Source organism: Ovis canadensis, chromosome 7 (assembly GCF_042477335.2).
Source record: "Ovis canadensis isolate MfBH-ARS-UI-01 breed Bighorn chromosome 7, ARS-UI_OviCan_v2, whole genome shotgun sequence".
NCBI lineage: Eukaryota > Metazoa > Chordata > Mammalia > Artiodactyla > Bovidae > Ovis > Ovis canadensis.
This window is the reverse complement of record NC_091251.1, coordinates 64,813,348-64,831,957: the sequence shown is the minus strand read 5'-3', so window position 1 is coordinate 64,831,957 and position 18,610 is coordinate 64,813,348. Positions and strand designations below refer to the sequence as shown.

At 41.8% G+C, this 18,610-nt stretch overlaps 1 protein-coding gene across 4 annotated transcripts in view; it reads right to left on the bottom strand.

Annotated features, from left to right (window-relative positions):
- The window catches only part of NEDD4 (NEDD4 E3 ubiquitin protein ligase), a 144,837-nt gene extending 131,720 nt beyond the window's left edge, over nt 1-13,117 (bottom strand). For 2 of the 4 annotated variants that reach the window (XM_069596445.1, XM_070292488.1), the window contains exon 1: nt 12,548-12,778. Coding sequence is in view for 2 of the 4 variants with exons in the window: in XM_069596443.1 (XP_069452544.1) it covers nt 12,930-12,974 (45 nt within the window). In the remaining 2 variants the exon portion in view is untranslated. Of the gene's footprint in view, nt 1-12,547; nt 12,779-12,929 lie in introns of those variants that run through there. The other 2 variants (XM_069596443.1, XM_069596442.1) reach the window with 2 other exon arrangements.
- Between the last annotated feature and the right edge of the window lie 5,493 nt (nt 13,118-18,610).

Here is an 18,610-nt window from a genome sequence, read left to right as displayed (position 1 = left end):
AATAAACTATGTGTCTTTCTCGATTATTAAAATTGTGAAATTTTGAAGACCAAGAAACTCATCTTTATGTTTTCTTTGCATCCTTTATAGAACCCAGCAGATTACTTGGCCAACAGTAGGGGATGATAAATTCTTGATTAACAATAAACCTTTCTGAAGTAGCTGAAAGTAGGGATAAGGTACCAAATTAAAAGCAAGGGAAAGTCTGCACAAACAGTGAGCTCCCAGCCCCTTCCCTTCTTGGGCCCAGAAAACTGGAAGACTTCTCTGTGCGGAAGTCAAAGGGGTTGGGGGTATACACTGTATATATATACAGTATCCCACCACTATGGGTTGGGGGTATATACTGTATGTATATACAGAATCCCACCACTATGGGATTGCTTCAGATAACACATATTGATAGGGTTCAGATAACCCATAATAATAGGTTCAGATAACCCTATTGTGAAATGCTCTAGTGAATAGTAACTGCCCACTCATACAAAGGATGGGACTAAATCAGGAAAGAGGAAGACAAGAGGTGAAAAAAAAACAGTGGATCCAACACAGAAAAGAGATCAAGAGAATTCTCACAATGCTGATAAACGGAATCCTGCAGACAATAGTGGTATGACAGGTGTAGAGTGCAAGCCGTTCAGACGGAATTCAACATAACAAGAAGCTGTCTCTAACAAGAATGCAAAAAAGGGAATGGACAGCATTCATTACATATGTGTGTACGTATAAACACACTGAGTAGTTGTAAAGCTTTTAGGCAGCTTGCAATTTAATTTGTGATGTTGTTTAGTTGCTCGGTTATGCTTGACTCTTTTGAGATCTCATGGACGGTAACCCATCAGGCTCCTCTGTCCATGGAACTTCCCAGGTAAGAATACTGGAATGGGTTGCCATTTCCCCCTCTAAAGGGGATCTTCCCAATCCAGGGATTGAACCCAGTGCAGAAGACATCTTCTGCACTGGCAGGTGGATTCTTAACTACTGAACTGCCAGAATTCCCTTAATATGTGACAGCCATACAGAAAATGAAAGCAAACAAAAGTGTACAATAAATAATTACAAATATGGTACAATGGTTCATATGCGAATAATACTATATCTACATAGTGTAATAATATAAATACTATTTACATAACAAAAAATGTACTACGGTAGAAGGCAGGGATTTAACTTTTTTATATATTACTTTTCTTCCAAATTAAATATTGGAACCTGTGGCTTGATGGCAGTTTTCCTTCTCTGCTGTGTAAATTTGCTTGAAACATTTTATAAAAGTATAAATATAAATGAAAATATAAATGATAGATCATCTTTATTTAAAACTAAATGAAATCAGGGTTGTCCTAGTAATGCTGGAATATATATATGACTGCTATATATTTGCTACATATGATCAAAATTCCTCAGGAGTTTTTGGCAGTAATAACCACGATAAACTAGAATACCCAGAATTCTTAGATTTAAGAGACATTAGAGATGTTCAAAGTGTATTCCCTGGAGCAGTAGTATGAGTTTAGAAACTCCGATTTTCAGAATCTATTGAAATTTTCAGAACCTACTGAAAATACACTACTGATGGGCCAGAAGTCTGTTTTAACAAACTCTGCAGATGATTATGAAGGATACTAAAATTCAGAACTGCAGGTAAAGAGCATGAGGGTGAGAAAGAGAAGTGCTAGTTAATGCAGCTCTAAGAGTATTCTTCATTTAAAAACTATAACTTTTTTAATCAATCATTAACCTCCCCCCAAAAGAATCTCATCATTATCTTACATCTTAACACTACTTTAAAATGTGTTACACTATACCTATGCTTCTGGGTTTCCAGGTGGAACTAATGGTAAAGAACCTGCCTACCAGTTCAGGATATAAAAGAGATACAGGTTCGGTCCCGGGTCAGAAGATCCCTTGGCGAAGAAAATGGCAACCCACTCCAGTATTTTTGCCTGGAGAATACCATGGACAGAGGAACCTGGTAGGCCACAGTCCACAGGGTCACATAGAGTCGGATATGACTGAAGTGACTTAACACACACATATACCAATGCTTATTTATACATAAAACACGCCTGGAATGAAACATATCAAGTTGATATCCTATATTTGTGGAAAATATAATTTCCATAAAAAAGATCTATAGATGAACGTTCATAGTAGGTTTATTCATAATTGCCAAAACCTGGAAACAAATGAACGGTCCATCAAAAGCAGAGTGCATAAACATCTGGTAAAGTAAATTCATACAATGGAATACTGTGTGCTATGCTTAGTCCCTAGTCTTCTTCGACTCTTAGTGACTCCACGGACTGTAGCTCGCCAGGCTCCTCTGTCCATGGGATTTCCCAGGCAAGAATACTGGAGTGGGTTGCCATGCCCTCCTTCACAGGATCTTTCCAACCCAGGAATCGAACCCAGGTCTCCCATATTGCAGGTGGATTCTTTACTATCTGAGCCACCAGGGAATCCCAAGAAAACTGGAGTGGATAGCCTATCTCTTCTTCAGGGGATCTTCCCAACCCAGGAATTGAACCCAGGTCTCCTACCTAGTAGGCAGATTCTTTACCAGCTGGGCTACCAGGGAAGCCTCAGCAATAAAAGCAATGAGCTACTAAATCAAACAACCACATGATTACTTTGAAAAACATAACATTAAATAAAAGAAGCCAGACACCAAAAAGTATATACTGTATGATTTCATTTAAACAAAGTTTCAGGACCAAGGCAAAACTAATCCATGGCAATAAAAAGCTGCCCGAGTGAAGGTGAGAAATTGAATGGGAGAAGTCTCAAGGAAACATTTAGGAGTGATGGAAATGTTCTACATCTTAATTGGGTTGTCAGCTACGCTTGGCTATGCATGTTGTTGAAAATCATTGTACATCAAATTGTACACTAAGATCTGTGCATTTCACTATGGATAAATTGTACTCCTCCCTGCCCTCTGGAAAGAAAAGTAAAATAAAGACATTTTCAGACAAAAACAAAAACCAATGAAGTTCATTAGCAGGAAACATTCACTGAAAGAAATTCTAGAGAATTTCTCCAGGCAGGAAAAAAGTCAACCCAGAGGCAAAGTCAGAGGTATGGGAAGAAATGGAAGAAAAAACAAGAAGAGAAAATATTAAATACATGTGGAAAAAATTATGAGAAAAATAATAGCAATGTTGGTGGTGATGATGATGTGTGTAAGGTAACACAGGTAATCAATTAGTTTCCATTCCACTTAGGATCCCATGCATGCATGCGTGCTAAGTCGCTTCAGTGGTGTTGGACCCTTTGCAACCTTATGAACTGTAGCCCGCCAGACTCCTCTGTCCATGGGATTCTCTAGGCAAGAACACTGGAGTGGGTTGCCATTTCCTTCTCCAGGGGATCTTCCTGACCCAGGGATCGAACCCACATCTCTTATGTCTCCTGAATTGGCAGGCAGGTTCTTTACCACTAGTGCCACCTGGGAAGCCGAAGGATCCCATACAAAATACTTAATAAATGGCCTTAAGACCGTGCCTCACTGGGGTCTGCTCTCCACTCCAGATTCAACTCCTGATACCGTCCCACTTTCTCCAACACTCCAGGTGTCTTTCTGGTCATCTCCTTTTCATCTTTCGCACATGCACTTCTGTTTACCTAGAAGGCGTTTCCCCTTCCCTGCCTGGCTAACTCCTATCCATCTTTAGTGTACTTCCTTTGCTTTTCCTCATATTCTCTCCCCTCCTCCCTATAAGACTAATTCTTTTTTTTTCCTGTTATATATTTATATCTTACACACCTTTTCCTTCATAACATTTATAAAACATTGATGTGTGATTATATAATGACCCTCTCTGCCTCTAGGCTATAAATTCAGTAAAGTCTGCTGTCCTTCATTATAACCGAATGTTCTGACTCAAATGACTTATATATATTAAATGTTCAACAAATATTTGTCAAGCAAATACAGAATTCAAGTACTTCATAGGTCCACCGAAAAGCTATAAGAAAAAAAAAAAGAAGAAGATTCAGAAGAACAGAGGAATAGTTACAAGTTAATTCTGCACATGTTCCATTCATCCTCTTACTGAGCATCTCTTCTGTTAAACCTTTTTATTTGAGCAACTATTCGCAGTAGGACAGAGGAAAGACCATGACTTTGGTACAAAAGAGTTCTGGGTTTCAATCCTACATCTGCTGCTGCTGCTGCTAAGTCCCTTCAGTCGTGTCCGACTCTGTGCAGCCCCACAGACGGCAGCCCACCAGGCTCTGCTGACCCTGAGATTCTCCAGGCAAGAAGACTGGAGTGGGTTGCCATTTCCTTCTCCAATGCATAAAAGTGAAAAGTGAAAGTGAAGTCGCTCAGTCTACCTACTGAGATTAAGTCCTTGAGCAAATCACAATTTCAGATTTCCCATCTGTAAAATGAAGATAGCAGTACCTAGTTTCTCAGGACAGTTGGGATAATCACAAAGTATATAGAACACAGAACCTGGAAATCTGTGTATAGCAAGTATTCAGACTGAACTGATGATTATATTTCAATTGACTTTTTCACCCTGGAGGAGGATATTTTCATTAAAGCATCTATCTGCACTGACATGACTGTTTGTCCACATTAGTCTTTTCATCACTCTAGCATGGCTCACTCAAGGAAAGTCAAGTATTTGGGTCAGGCCAGGAGGTTATGCTACAGATATATTTATTTCACAAAAGTCTCATCAAGACATTTTTGTATTTGTTTGTGCTGTGTCTTTCTCTCAGCATTTATCTGAAGATTTCTTAACTTTCCAGTTCATTTATGCTCTTAAAACTTTGACAGGACTGGGACAGAGTACAGACTAAATGGAAGCTTCAAAAAGGAAGAAGTCAGTAACATTGATTCAGTAGAACAGTGAGTTTAGCAATTCAAATCAGCAATCTTATAGGTCTCCAGGTGTGGTAGAATATAATATTCTTAATACCAGATATAGCTAGGAGGTAGGCAAATGGCTGACTTAAATATCCTGTCTGGACAAATGACAAAAACTTATGCCGGGTGTCCTGTAAGTGACAGGGCCAGAATTACAACCTAGTCAAATTCCAATTTTTATACCCCTCCTCTCCCTAAGTGATATATTTAAAGGGTACCTCCAAGATTCTATTCCCATGCGATATAGGAATTGTTAATAGTTAGCTATTAAAAAAAAAAAATGTAGTCCCTTCTCTTCTCTTCCTGGTGCAGAGGAATCAACAACAGGCCTTGGGCAGAGTTTGGGGGGAGCAGTAAGGTGCATGGAGGTGCATGAGCAGCAGGTCCACAGCATGGGGAACTGAGGAGAAGACAAAGGTGCCATATGGAGAGGCTTCAGGAGCATGCCAACTGGAATGGGACTCAGAGGAGAGAGAGGAAGACAGCATAGACATACACAGCAGTGCTCCCACTGGCACCCAGGGAGCTAAACGCAGGGTGCAGAAGTGGCAGACAGAGGACATACCTGCATGATTGGAAGATCACTTATACCAGAAACATATGTAAATTGGGACTAAGCAAACAAGTAAACAGAATGAGGATAATGAAACTCAGAATTTTCACTGTTAGTTTTAGCCACTCAGATATGTCCAACTCTTGGTGACCTCATGAACTGTAGCCCGCCAGGCTCCCCTGTCCATGGAATTCTTCAGGCAAGAATACTGGAGTGGGTAGCCATTCCCTTCTCCAGGGGATCTTCCCAACCTAGGGATCAAATCCAAGTCTCCTGCATTGTGGGCAGATTCTTTACCATCTGAGCCACCAGGGATGCCCTCTCTAAAAACCATTTCCCTACTAAATGAACCAGTGTTTCTAGGAGAAATGGCTGATCCCAGAAAGTGCTGGACCAGGCAAAATATAAGAGGAGCCTAGAACAATCTACTGCCAGAAAAGTAATGAAGAGTTCAAAGAATGATGGGGACTTGCCATAAGGACACAGGAACCTCCTTGAAAGAGCTTCCACTGGCCAAATCGAGATAGTTTGAGCCATAAAATATTTAAGGATAGAGACTAATTACAACCCATTGAATAGGTGGGATTCTACAGGTCCATGCTGATACAAATAAATAAATGGATAGCAAATGGTCAAGAAAGAAAAGGTTCTTCTTACACAAAACATTAATTAATAAAAATGGAAATAAAAACAGCAGCATTTGTTTCAGGTGGAAGTCATGGACGGATATTAAAATTAGTGGATGCAGGTCTAATTGAGGGGGTAACAGGCAGGAAGGCCAGGGGTCTCCAAATAGAGGAAACAGCTTACAAGTGTATTTTTATCTCTCTTAAGCGGCAGGAGGAAACAAACTAGCGATATTTTTTTCCTTCTCTATACAAATTTAAAAGGAGGTTCCTCTTAAAATACTGTGTTGCCATAACCTTGAGTTAACCAATGCATTTTTCTTATGAAATGTTTGTCTTAAGCTATGTTAATGTACTATGCATTTACCACAAACTCCGTCTTCAAGTCGGTTCTGCCTAACGGCTCAGAACCTACTTGACAAACAAGTATGTTATACTCAGATATTGTTCCCCTAATCTATGTAAACTAAACTATTTGTATGGTAATCTGCCCTTCTACAAGATTCAAATTAATCATTTTATGGCCCGGGATGAATCGTCTGGTGTCAAGATTATTCCAAAATGCATCTTATGGGTGAGGGGCCCAGTGCCATTCTGAGTTTTAAGACATTCCTTTCTTTCATTAACAAACTGTGGCACCCCACTCCAGTACTCTTGCCTGGAAAACCCCTGGACGGAGGAGCCTGGAAGGCAGCAGTCCATGGGGTCGCTGAGGGTTGGACATGACTGAGGGTCGGACACGACTGAGCGACTTCACTTTCACTTTTCACTTTCATGCATTGGAGAAGGAAATGGCAACCCACTCCAGCGTTCTTGCCTGGAGAATCCCAGGGACTGGGGAGCCTGGTGGGCTGCTGTCTATGGGGTCGCACAGAGTCGGACACGACTGAAGTGACTTAGCAGCAGCAGCAGTGACTATATTAACATCCAGCTGAAGACTAGCAGGGGGGTACTCTTTCTGCCCCCTTCTGATGCCTATGTCAGAAGCTTTCTCTATCTCCTTTATACTTTGATAAAACTTTATTACACAAAAGCTCTGAGAGACCAATCCTCGTCTGCGGCCCCATATTGAATTCTTCTCCTCCAGAGGCCAAGAATTGCGGTGTCTCTTCGTTCAACAACAACCTTTCATGATGAATGAGGAATAGGATACCACCACAGTCTCTGAATATGCCTCCACAAGATATCTATCAATTATAAAGGGAAAGCAGTAATATCACCAAGAAGAAACCTAGCAGACACCAACATGACCAAGTGATCAAGGTTAGACGATGATGAGATGATGAGAAAAGCCAAAATCAAGCACCCCTTCATATATCAATAACCTCAGATATGCAGATGACACCACCCTTATGGCAGAAAGTGAAGAGTAACTAAAAACCCTCTTGATGAAAGTGAAAGAGGAGAGTGAAAAAGTTGGCTTAAAGTTCAACATTCAGAAAACTAAGATCATGGCATCCGGTCCCATCACTTCATGGGAAATAGATGGGGAAACAGTGGAAACAGTGTCAGACTTTATTTTTGGGGGCTCCAAAATCACTGCAGATGGTGACTGCAGCCATGAAATTAAAAGATGCTTACTCCTTGGAAGAAAAGTTATGACCAACCTAGATAGCATATTGAAAAGCAGAGACATTCCTTTGCCAACAAAGGTTCATCTAGTCAAGGCTATGGTTTTTCCAGTGGTCATGTATGGATGTGAGAGTTGGACTGTGAAGAAAGCTGAGCGCCAAAGAATTGATGCTTTTGAACTGTGGTGTTGGAGAAGACTCTTGAGAGTCCCTTGGACTACAAGGAGATCCAACCAGTCCATTCTGAAGGAGATCAGCCATAGGATTTCTTTGGAGGGAATGATGCTGAAGCTGAAACTCCAGTGCTTTGGCCACCTCATGAGAAGAGTTGACTCATTGGAAAAGACTCTGATGCTGGGAGGGATTGGGGGCAGGAGGAGAAGGGGACGACAGAGGATGAGATGGCTGGATGGCATCACGGACTCAATGGACGTGAGTCTGAGTGAACTCCGGGAGTTGGTGATGGACAGGGAGGCCTAGCGTGCTGCGATCCATGTGGTCGCAAAGAGTCGGACACAACTGAGTGACTGAACTGAACTGAACTGATATACCCTGAGAAGAATACAGTATTAACTCAATGATTCCTGCCCCAAAAGCATGGTTTTGACATCATCCTGAGGAAAGAGTAAACAGATGCAAGTTGAGGAACATTGACAGGTTATACAGCCTGCGCTCCTTACAACCGTTAAGGATAAGAAAGACCAAGGAACTGATACAAAGTACGTGCAACATACGCTCCTGGATGGGATTCTACACTGTGAAAGAAGAGAAATTATTAGAACTCTGGTCAAAGACTGAATGGGACCCGTGGATTGGGTGGTAGTGTCATAACAATGTTGTCTTCCTAGCTTAGAGGGCTGGATGGCTGTGATACAGGAAAGCATTCTTCCTGTAGGAAAATAAAGAGTATTTAGTGGTGATAGGGAATCCTATCTGCAAGTTGTCCTCAAATGGTTCTAAAAAAAGACTAATGAAAATGACAATTAAAAGGTTATGGAACAATTACAGTGAAATAACAATAGATGGAGAATCTGCTTTAGGAGGATTTGGAGTTCTTCGTACTGTACTTCCAACTTTTCAGTTGGTTTAACATAATTAAAAAGCAAATTATTAAAAATGAACTAGTTTCCTATGGAAACTCACAAAAACTAATTAGAATGATGCTGGAATTAAAGAACTGCAAACAAGCAGTGATGAAACGAACACCACATGAAGTCCTGGGTTAGACACTAACACGGCTGCCACGTACACTGTGCTTCTCCTTTGTGTGCAGTGAACACAGGTTTGGGAACTTGGTTCTCATGCTCAGTATGATGCCAGGGCAGGAAGGGTCTGCTTCTGCTCAGTGACAGTGGGTCTAGAAGTGTCAGAACATGCACTTCTTAGAAACCCTGTTGCTTAAGTACTGTCATAGATGTCAGCGTCAGAGACATCCATTCTTCTGCATGTGCAAACTCTGCTCCCAAACTGGCAATGGAGACTCAATCCTTTCCTCTTTATTTCCTTCTTTTCCTTTTCAGTCAGGTTTCAGCTGCAGGAAATAGAAGGTACTCTAGATATTTTCAGAAGAAAGAAGCTCATACAGGGAATTAGGTGCTTCCAAAAGAGCTGGAGAGGTAGGCTTTAGGCTGTGCCTTTAGAGAACTCCAAAACACCTCAGAACTGGCCTACCCAGGAAGCTGCCACATCTGAGAAAGGAAGGTTATCAGGAGCCACCATCAGACCTGCTGACTTTACAAATATAATCCATCTAGATGCCAGGAAGCTGCCACCACCACTATTTCTGTAATTTCCTATCAATGCCCACAAAACAACTTATCAGGCACTGAAAGACTTTTGTTAGAAAAACTCAAATGTCTATATGACTATGCTTGTCAGCAGAAAAAGCCAAAGAAACCAGAAGTTATACAGCATCACTTTATTTGGACCTTCCCCATCTCAAGTAGGGGTACCTCACTGGGAAAACTGTTTCACCACCTCTTTCTGGGAGGCTAAATGCAAGAGTCTGAGAAACATGGTGTTTGGCTTTCTAGCCTCTGTGTAAGAGATAAGCCCACTGAAATGAAGGGGAAAGGATGCTGAGTGGCCGGCCCCATGTATATCACACTACTTACCACAGCTGGGTGGGGGTTATCTGCTACTATTAATCCCAAAAGACTGTCAGAGGGACTTCCCTAGTGGTCCAGTGGCTGAGACTCCGAGCTCCCTATGCAAGGGGCCCAGGTTCGATCCCTGGTCTGGGAACTAGATCCTGCATGCCACAACTAAGACCCATGGCAGTCAAACAAACAAATAAATATTTTTTAAAAAGAGGTTGTCAGAGTAAATTTGGTATAAATTACACTACTTTCTTAGTTTATTAAACTTTAATGACCAAATTCTGTACATGGAGCCAGGACTATCTCTTACTCAAAGACACTTAAATTTGGAAGAAGAGCTAAAACTCACTGACAAGTTGGAGAGAGAGGTATAATGACCTAAATTTTGGTATACTAACACGCTCATACAGTGTGACTCAGTGGCTCTCCAGTATATACTGGTTAAATTACAGTTCTCTCACCATCTTCTATCCCATCTCCATTCATTTTTCTCTTTGTTTCTGTTTCTAATTTAAAATAATCACCTCTTTTTGCTGCCATAGGAAACCTATCTTACTTATAACCAACAGCAGAGGGCTGCCTATTCCAAGGCTAGTCTGTGAGTTTTAGAAAATGACATAGCTGCAATGTTTTTCTTGAAAACATAAAAAGAATGAGGGGGTGATTTTTCTAAGCCCTCTTTTACTTTTATGATAGATCAGAAAATAAAAGGCAAATGATAGTGATGAAATGGAAATCTCTACCAGAATACAAGCGATTTTTGTCTTCCCCACAGACTATGAGCTTCTCACAAAACAGGAGGACACAGCTTTTTTTCCCTGTGTACCTGGTGCCTAGCATACTACACAATACAGAACAGACTGCTAAAAAGTGTCTGTTAAATGAATAACCCAAATTACACTGGAAGAAGTGGAAGATGACACTTTATCATCTTGTCTCTTATCTTCCAATCTCACTCTTCCTCAGTGAGGAAAAAGGGAACAGAGAGAGCAGGAGGGAAATCTGAGTCATGAGACTGACAACCAGGACACCCAACATGCCAACAGAGTGGGCCCCACACCATGAAAGTACCCAGAAGTACAAATCCTTCAGCCAGTTTAGGAAAACCTCATTTCAAAGGGTGGAGTTTCTGGCCCTGAGTACCAATTGCTGACTGACCACCCACCAACTGGCATAATTTGATTTATCTCAGTTGGGAAGAAGAATGATGTGAGAAGCAAATAACTGAAAACACAGATCTGTACCAAGAAGGGGGAGGGATGGAGGGAGGAAGGAACAGAATGAATGACACCTCTGGCAAGATGATATCTAGGATCAGCTGGTTCTGCTGGAAGAAAGTGAGATGAGAAACCTGGACTAGCAGAACCTACCTCTAAGTAGTAACAAGGAAAGGAAAAGAAAGTCCAAGGCCTGTCTGCCAGTCTGAGATTATCTGCCTTGAACAGTTTGTTGTAGCAAGCAGGGAGACAGGTCTGAAAAGAAGAAAGCTATCATAGTTTCAACACTGCATTAGTTTCTTCTGATCCCCTCTACAGAACAATAATGGGACACTAGCTAGATTATTATCTTCAGCCATAACATACTGACAGTCTTTCCTTAGGACTGCCAAGAGGCCACCATTTGTCCACCACTTGTTTCTCCTCTGGTAGCAATAACTAAGACATTCAGTTCTAATTGCATCACATGCTGCTGCTGCTAAGTCACTTCAGTCGTGTCCAACTCTGTGCTACCCCATAGATGGCAGCCCACCAGGCCCCCTTGTCCCTGGGATTCTCCAGGCAAGAACACGGGAGTGGGTTGCCATTTCCTTCTCCAATGCATGAAAGTGAAAAGTGAAAGTGAAGTCACTCAGTCATGTCTGACTCTTAGCGACCCCATGGACTGCAGCCTACCAGGCTCCTCCATCCATGGGATTTTCCAGGCAAGAGTACTGGAGTGGGGGGCCATTGCCTTCTCCATTGCATCACATTCTCAAAACACTCTGAGATAACTTGCTTGCATCAACAAGTTGCCCACTGCTTATAAACCAGACACTTTCAAGAGAAACATAAAGATACTTTGTAGAGACTGAAGATACCAAGTTACCAAGAGAAAGCACTATTACAACACTTAGAACAATCTAAGTAATTAATCTAAAGTAGGCTGAAAGATTTACAGTTAATTGGGTCTAATCCTGATAACAGGTACATGTGACAGCTTATTCAATCGGCAAGAATGCTCTTATTTTTTTGTGAGCAAAATTTAACCAGTCACTGTTAGACTAGACATTCTTTTCATTTTCCACCATTCCCATTTTTGAGACAATCACCAATAACACAGGGAAGCCCCATCTCATTTAAAATCCAACTACTCTTTACAAATACGCTTGTTTTTAATAAGCACAAGGCATAACCAGCATAAGTTATTTAGCTGATAAGAGACAGTTTTGCCTTCTCAAATCACAGAATTTCAAGATTGAACAGCTGTGGCAAGTCCTTTTAAATATTTATACTTTTTTGGCTTCATCTGTAAAATACCAATGAAGACCAGGGAAACATTGCATGAACTTTCCACACTTGACACTTGTTGCTAAATAGGAAGGGGGAAAAAATCTATCTCCCTGCTTTCCCATCCCCATCTCCTCTAAGAGGGTTTAAAAGAATATCAAAAGAAAAAGAAAAGAAAAGAAAAAAAACCTAATGACACTTCTCTTGGAAACCTTCAGGTCAAAGTCCATAAAGTTAAGCCCAAAGGGCTTCTCTTTGCCAGAATCGTCTAATCAACAGCCGGGATGCTAAGCTCCAGGGAAATGCGCCCCACCCCCTCCCGGAGCTCACGCATTCTCGGCTGGGGGTGGCAGGAAGGGCCAGGCGAGGTGCTGCGCGTGCCCCCGCGCTCTCAAGCCGAGGGCTGCCTAGCCCCGCTCCTCATCACTTCCTGAAGGAAACTGACAAGGAAGGCGGCGGTTCTAGGGAAGAGAGGAGTGTGGAGTCCACAGGCTCGCGAAGAAAATGCGGCTTCCTAAAGCAACGCCCCCGCCCACAAGCCTGTGCGAGCCGGGCAGTCTCGAGGGGTCCCCCCAGCGCCCGGCGCGCTCCCGGGTCTCGCGGAGAGGGAGGAGGGCGCTGACAGCCGCCCCTCCGGCCGCCGCCCCCTCCTCCAGTCCCGCTGATGGGCAGCGCGATGGGAAGCCCGCCCGGAGTCCCGCGTGCCCCTCACCTCGTCCTCCGGGAGCCCGAACACCTCCACCGCGCAAGTTGCCATTTCCGAAAGGTTCCGGCAAACCGGACGCGCTCGCTCCCACCCAGAGTGGGAACTGTAGTGAGGAGGAGGAGGCGGAGGAGAGGGAGGAGGCGGAGGAGAGGGAGGAAGAGGGGGCGGTCCTCGTCAGTCCGCACAGCGCCCCCAGCGGCCGACCAGCGCTAGTGATACGAGGAAGCGGGGCGGGGAGGGCCTGCGGCGCCTCGGCGGCGGCGCGCGTGAAAACGCTCCGGGCCGGGGAACCGCGAGCGGTGGGGGAGCGTGCTCGCTGGGGCTGGCGTGGGAGGAGTGGGGGCGTGCCTTCCGGCTCCCTACCAGGAGGATGAGGCCAGACCTCGCCGCCTCGGAGATCTAGGCAGACCCCAGGCATTTCGCCAAGCGGGCAGTGGCGCCCGGAGGACGTCAGCCCTTCCCCAGGGAAGCAAAGCTGCGGCTCTCCTCAGCAACACTTCTCGCTGAGATCCGCCTCACTCTCTCCATAAGCTAGGAATGAGACCTGTATTTTGTCGGTTGAGGCTGCGGATTCCAAAAGCAGCCGGACCTTGGGACCCATGTGCAAAGCCCAGCCTGCGCATGGCGGCAAATGGGGACGCTAGAAGGGATCGCATTAGTCTTGATGCGACTCAGGATCCAGATCAGACTCAGGACCTGAAATTCACTCCCTGTGACTTGTGAACACTGTACCAATTAATATTTCTTGTCATGTGGTCTGCCAATAATGTCCAACCTTCAGGCTTAACCCTGTAAATCTGCTTAGCTAAGTAAGCTTTGATCTGCAGCACCGCTGGAAGGTAGCAAAAAAGGGAGAAAATAAACTAGGACCTCCTATACTATGGAATAATCATGCTTATTTTACAGCCATATCTGATGGGTTTTATACTTCTACAGTCACAGGATGGTCCTCACCAAATAAACCACCCCAAAGGGAATGGGGAAAACGATAAGTGCTCACTGTCTAAGTTAGGATTAATACCTTGTCCTTTTCCTCAGTTCAATTCAGTCGCTCAGTCGTGTCCAGCTCTTTGCAACTCCATGGACTGCGGCAGACCAGGCCTCCAGGTCCATCACCAACTCCCAGAGTTTACTCAAACTCATGTCCATTGAGTCAGTGATGCCATCCAACCATCTCATCCTCTTTCTCCCCCTTCTCCCACCTTCAATCTTTCCCAGCATCAGGGTCTTTTCAAATGAGTCCTTTTCCTACAGTTGCAGAAATTTGCAAAACTCTGGAATCTCAAAATCTAATTTAAATTTTCCTTAAGGAATTCAGAATAAACAATTAAAGTGCGGAAAGAATATTAATAAGACATTAATAATAAGCCCATATTAATAGTTTGTTATATAAGATTTTGTTGGACTTTATGTTTGGCAGGACCCCTTTAGTTTGTATTATGTATCAAAATTCCATCAATACATCATTCAGATTTTATCATCTGCATTAGGGAGAAAGAGTGGCAATTAACATAGTGCAAAATTCCAAAATGGTCAGGAATTTTTGGCTTAACTAAATTTAAAAAGCTATAATAGTATTAATTTCTATTTTATAAATTGTCACATATTTGTGGTTTTAGTATGTTAGGAGTAAAATAATCTGACTATTCTCTATGCCCTTTGATTTTGGAAATAACTTTCCCTAATCTCTTCTTGATACACATTTATATATTTTAAGTAGAACATTCATGTGATTTCAGGTCTTGGTTTCAGACAGATATAGAAATAGCTTCCATCTTCCTACTAAAATTTAATGAATGGACGAGAAGGATACATACAACCTAAAACTGTTAATAAAATTAACCAGAATTCCCAGTGATTTATAAAGCATCAGCTCATATAGCTAATAGCAGTAGTGAAGATAATCCCCCCAACCACTGATTTGACTCATGATTTCTTATTCTTTCTGTCTGGATCCAAAATCATTATGAAGAATTAAGCAGGCAATTTACTGACATATGATAAACTAGAGTAGTTATTATTTCCCAGCGAAAAGATAGGAGAAGCCCTATATAGCTGGTACCTGGAATGATCATGAAGTTCAAATAGAGGCAGTAGTATTAGATGGTGGTCCAATAACCAGTGCTACGGTCAAGAAAGCTGTTTGAAATGAGAAGCCCCTCTTCAGCCGGATATACATCTCAACTTCATGGTACTCTCATGCAGACTTTTTGCCCACCTAGCCTGCCTTCAATTAAGTTCATGTTGATTTGACTTGAATAACTTTGTGTACAACCCTGGCCAAGAGGCATGTAGGAAGAATGTGATATTGTGCATAATAATTTGTCCCAAGCCTCACACCCCTGCTAGGGATTGCCCCCAAGTGAAAGGCTAGGCAATTCTAGCAACCTCCAGTGGCATCACCATGCTATTTCTTGTTCATGAACCTATCCTCCCTTCAAATCTCTTTTTACATGAGTCTCCAAACTGATAAAGGAGCAGTAAATGAATGAAAAATAAATAAACCTTATCAAGACTTCCTAGTAGTTTGTGTACCAATGACTCTATCTGTGCCTATGATGTTAATTGTAAGGCAGAAGTTGCAGTTGATTTTATTTTTTTAATATGAGTCTTTGGGATAAAAAAAATTCTGGTGTTAAATAACTGATCTAACAAGGGTAACAAAATGAAAGGTACTTTAATGTTGGTTATTAGTTCCATAAGGAATACAACAAAAGTCTTGTTTGAAAGTTCTCCTTAAATTCTCTTATAATATCTGCTGGTTGCCTCTCTTCTAACACTAGATATTTAAGATCTTCAGAGTTCATTTTTTCTTTCTCTTCTTCCACTCTAAACTCCCTTTACCTCATCCCTTGCCATTGTCATTGCCATGACATTTGGCTGTTAGTAACCCTAACTAGTAGGATTTAAAGATAGATGTTCTATTGTTCCCTTATATGGAAGTCAAGTTGTTCAGTCGCTAAGTCTTGTCCAACTCTTTTGTGACCCCATGGACTGTAGCCCACCAGGCTCCTCTGTCCATGGGCTTTCCCAGGTGAGAATATTGGAGTGGGTTGCCATTTCCTTCTCCAGGGGATCTTCTTGACCTAGGGATTGAACCCACATCTCCTGCTTTGGCAGGTGGATTCTTTACCATTGAGCCACCATTGAAGCCCTTGGTGGCAAGTATGGCTGTTTTACTCCACGAAAGCATCAGAAATCCAGGTACTTTACAGCTAGCGTCTTTGCCATTTGTAAGTGTGGTCCTTACCCTCATAGTGCAGAAAGAGGCAAAAGCTCTAACCATTCCATCTATGTTTTAGGCCACAAGACAGAGGAAGGAATGAAAACTGGAGTTCAGAACTCATGTTCTACTTTTCAGAAAGGCTAACAAAACCTTCTACATAAACTCAGAGAGAAGATCTGAGGCACATGGATGTATCTAAATACAGGGCAGGAAGAGACTTTTTTTCTTTTTTCCTGGGAAGCCTTGTTGAGCTTCTCTTGCTAGGGAGGGATGGATTAGGAACAGAATTAACAGTCTTTGCCCTAGCACCCTCCAGCCTCCATGGAGAAACCAGCACGCTCATCTGTCTCTGGTATTCAGGCTGTACAACTTTAGGCTCAAAGATGAAAAGCCCTTCAGGTCCTCCGACCTCTTTTATCTGCCCCTGGCCCTTCCACATCATTCTGTGGCTGCAGAGATGAGGGGCCTGTCTCCAGCCTATCCTGTGCATCACTCCTACAGTACTGTGGCTGTTCCACTCTGGAATAAGCTGGGGATCCTGGGCACTTCTGTAAAGCTTTCCACTTAAGATGGTAGCCAAGACACAGGTCACCTCTACTTTTGGATTCCAGGAATCTAGCTTTGAATGGAATATGCAAGCATGGGAAGGGAGTTTTCAGAGACAGTCATTATGTCCAGTATGGTCCAACAACACTTTCTGCAACAAAGGAAATCTTTTATATCTACATTGCCAACGTGGTTCAGTTCAGTTCAGTTCAGTTCAGTTCATTTCAGTCGCTTGGTCATGTCCGACTCTTTGCGACCCCATGAATTGCAGCATGCCAGGCCTCCCTATCCATCACCAACTCCTGGAGTTCACTCAAACTCACGTCCATCAAGTCAATGATGCCATCCGGCCATCTCATCCTCTGTCGTCCCCTTCTGCTCCTACCCCCAATCCCTCCCAACATCAGAGTCTTTTCCAATGAGTCAATTCTTCGCATGAGGTGGCCAAAGTACTGGAGTTTCAGCTTTAGCATCATTCTAGCTACTAGCTTATATGGCTATTCAGCACTTGAAATGTGGCAACTTTTAATTACTTAAATAGTCATTTGTGGTTAGTGACTACTATATTAAGCAACACAGGAACTTTGTCTAACATGTCCAAATTTGTAGAAACGTTTTAAACTAAATTTTGAGTACATACCAAAGATTATAAAAATAGGTACAGTATAAAAATAAAAGTCAATTGAATACTAATATGCTCATCACCCACTGTAAGAAAAAGAACATTACCAGAAACTTGTTTCACCTCTTTCATGTCTTCCTATTACATTGCCTTTTCTCCACTCACCAAAAGATAACTACTATTCTGAATTCTATGCTTATCATTTTCTTGTTTTTTTTTAGTTTTTTATCTAATGTATGTATTACTAAATAATACCCTGTTCATTTTTGCTTCTTTACATAAATGCAATCATAAAGCAACCAGAATTCTTTTACTTACCATTCCATTTGTGAGATGGATTCACATTGATGTGTTTGTGGTAAATTTATTTTCACTGCTGTGTAATATTTCGTTGGCTGACTCTATCTCAATTATTCTTCTGTTATTGGACATTGGCGTGATTTCAGGTTTTCTGGTTTTGTCTTGAATTTATAAAACCTTTTATTATATGATTTAGCTGTTTCGAATGTTTACAGTATGATGTTTAGATAAATTACAGTGGTGTCTCTGAAATTTAATAATGGTTCAAAATTTGTATCACTCAAGGTAAATGAAGTACCAGTGATATTACTAATCTTTTCCCAAAGGTACATTACATTCAAAGGCAAAAATGTCAGTTTGCAATTATGGTGCTAAATGTCTGATCCCATTATACTTTCTTTTTTTAATGAAGTAAATCCTAAAAGTTTCCCCATTGAAACCCAAATACAGCAGAGTGCTTCTTGCTTTAAGTTTCTCTTCCATGCCATGTTAAGGAGTTTGGACTTTTCACTTCAGTGAGAGGCAATGCATCCCTTTTTCCCCCCTTTATTTTTTTTTAATGATTATTTCCCTATTGCTTTGTCTATTATTAACAATGCTGTCTTGTTTAGAAAGTCTTTTTATGGGACATCTTGTTATGCCAGGAAGTAATGAAAGCAATGTGGGGACATGTCAAAAAGACATAGGAGCCAACTTGAAGAGGTTTCCACAGGCCAAATATGGACTAACTTGAGCACCAAAATAAACTGATAGCAACAGATTATAATCCAGTAACTAAATCCAGTACTGTGAGTCCACACGAATGTAAATTATAATAGATGATTAAATTCTAAGTTTGGCAAGTAAGATTTTTATAGAATTCAATGTGTCTTTCCACAAAATACATATTAATTATATAAGGGAAAAAGTTAAAATACACCAGTGTAATTAAGTGATCAAAGTGAACATCAGCATTAGAATGAAACAGAAATCTTACAATCTGATAGGAAGCAA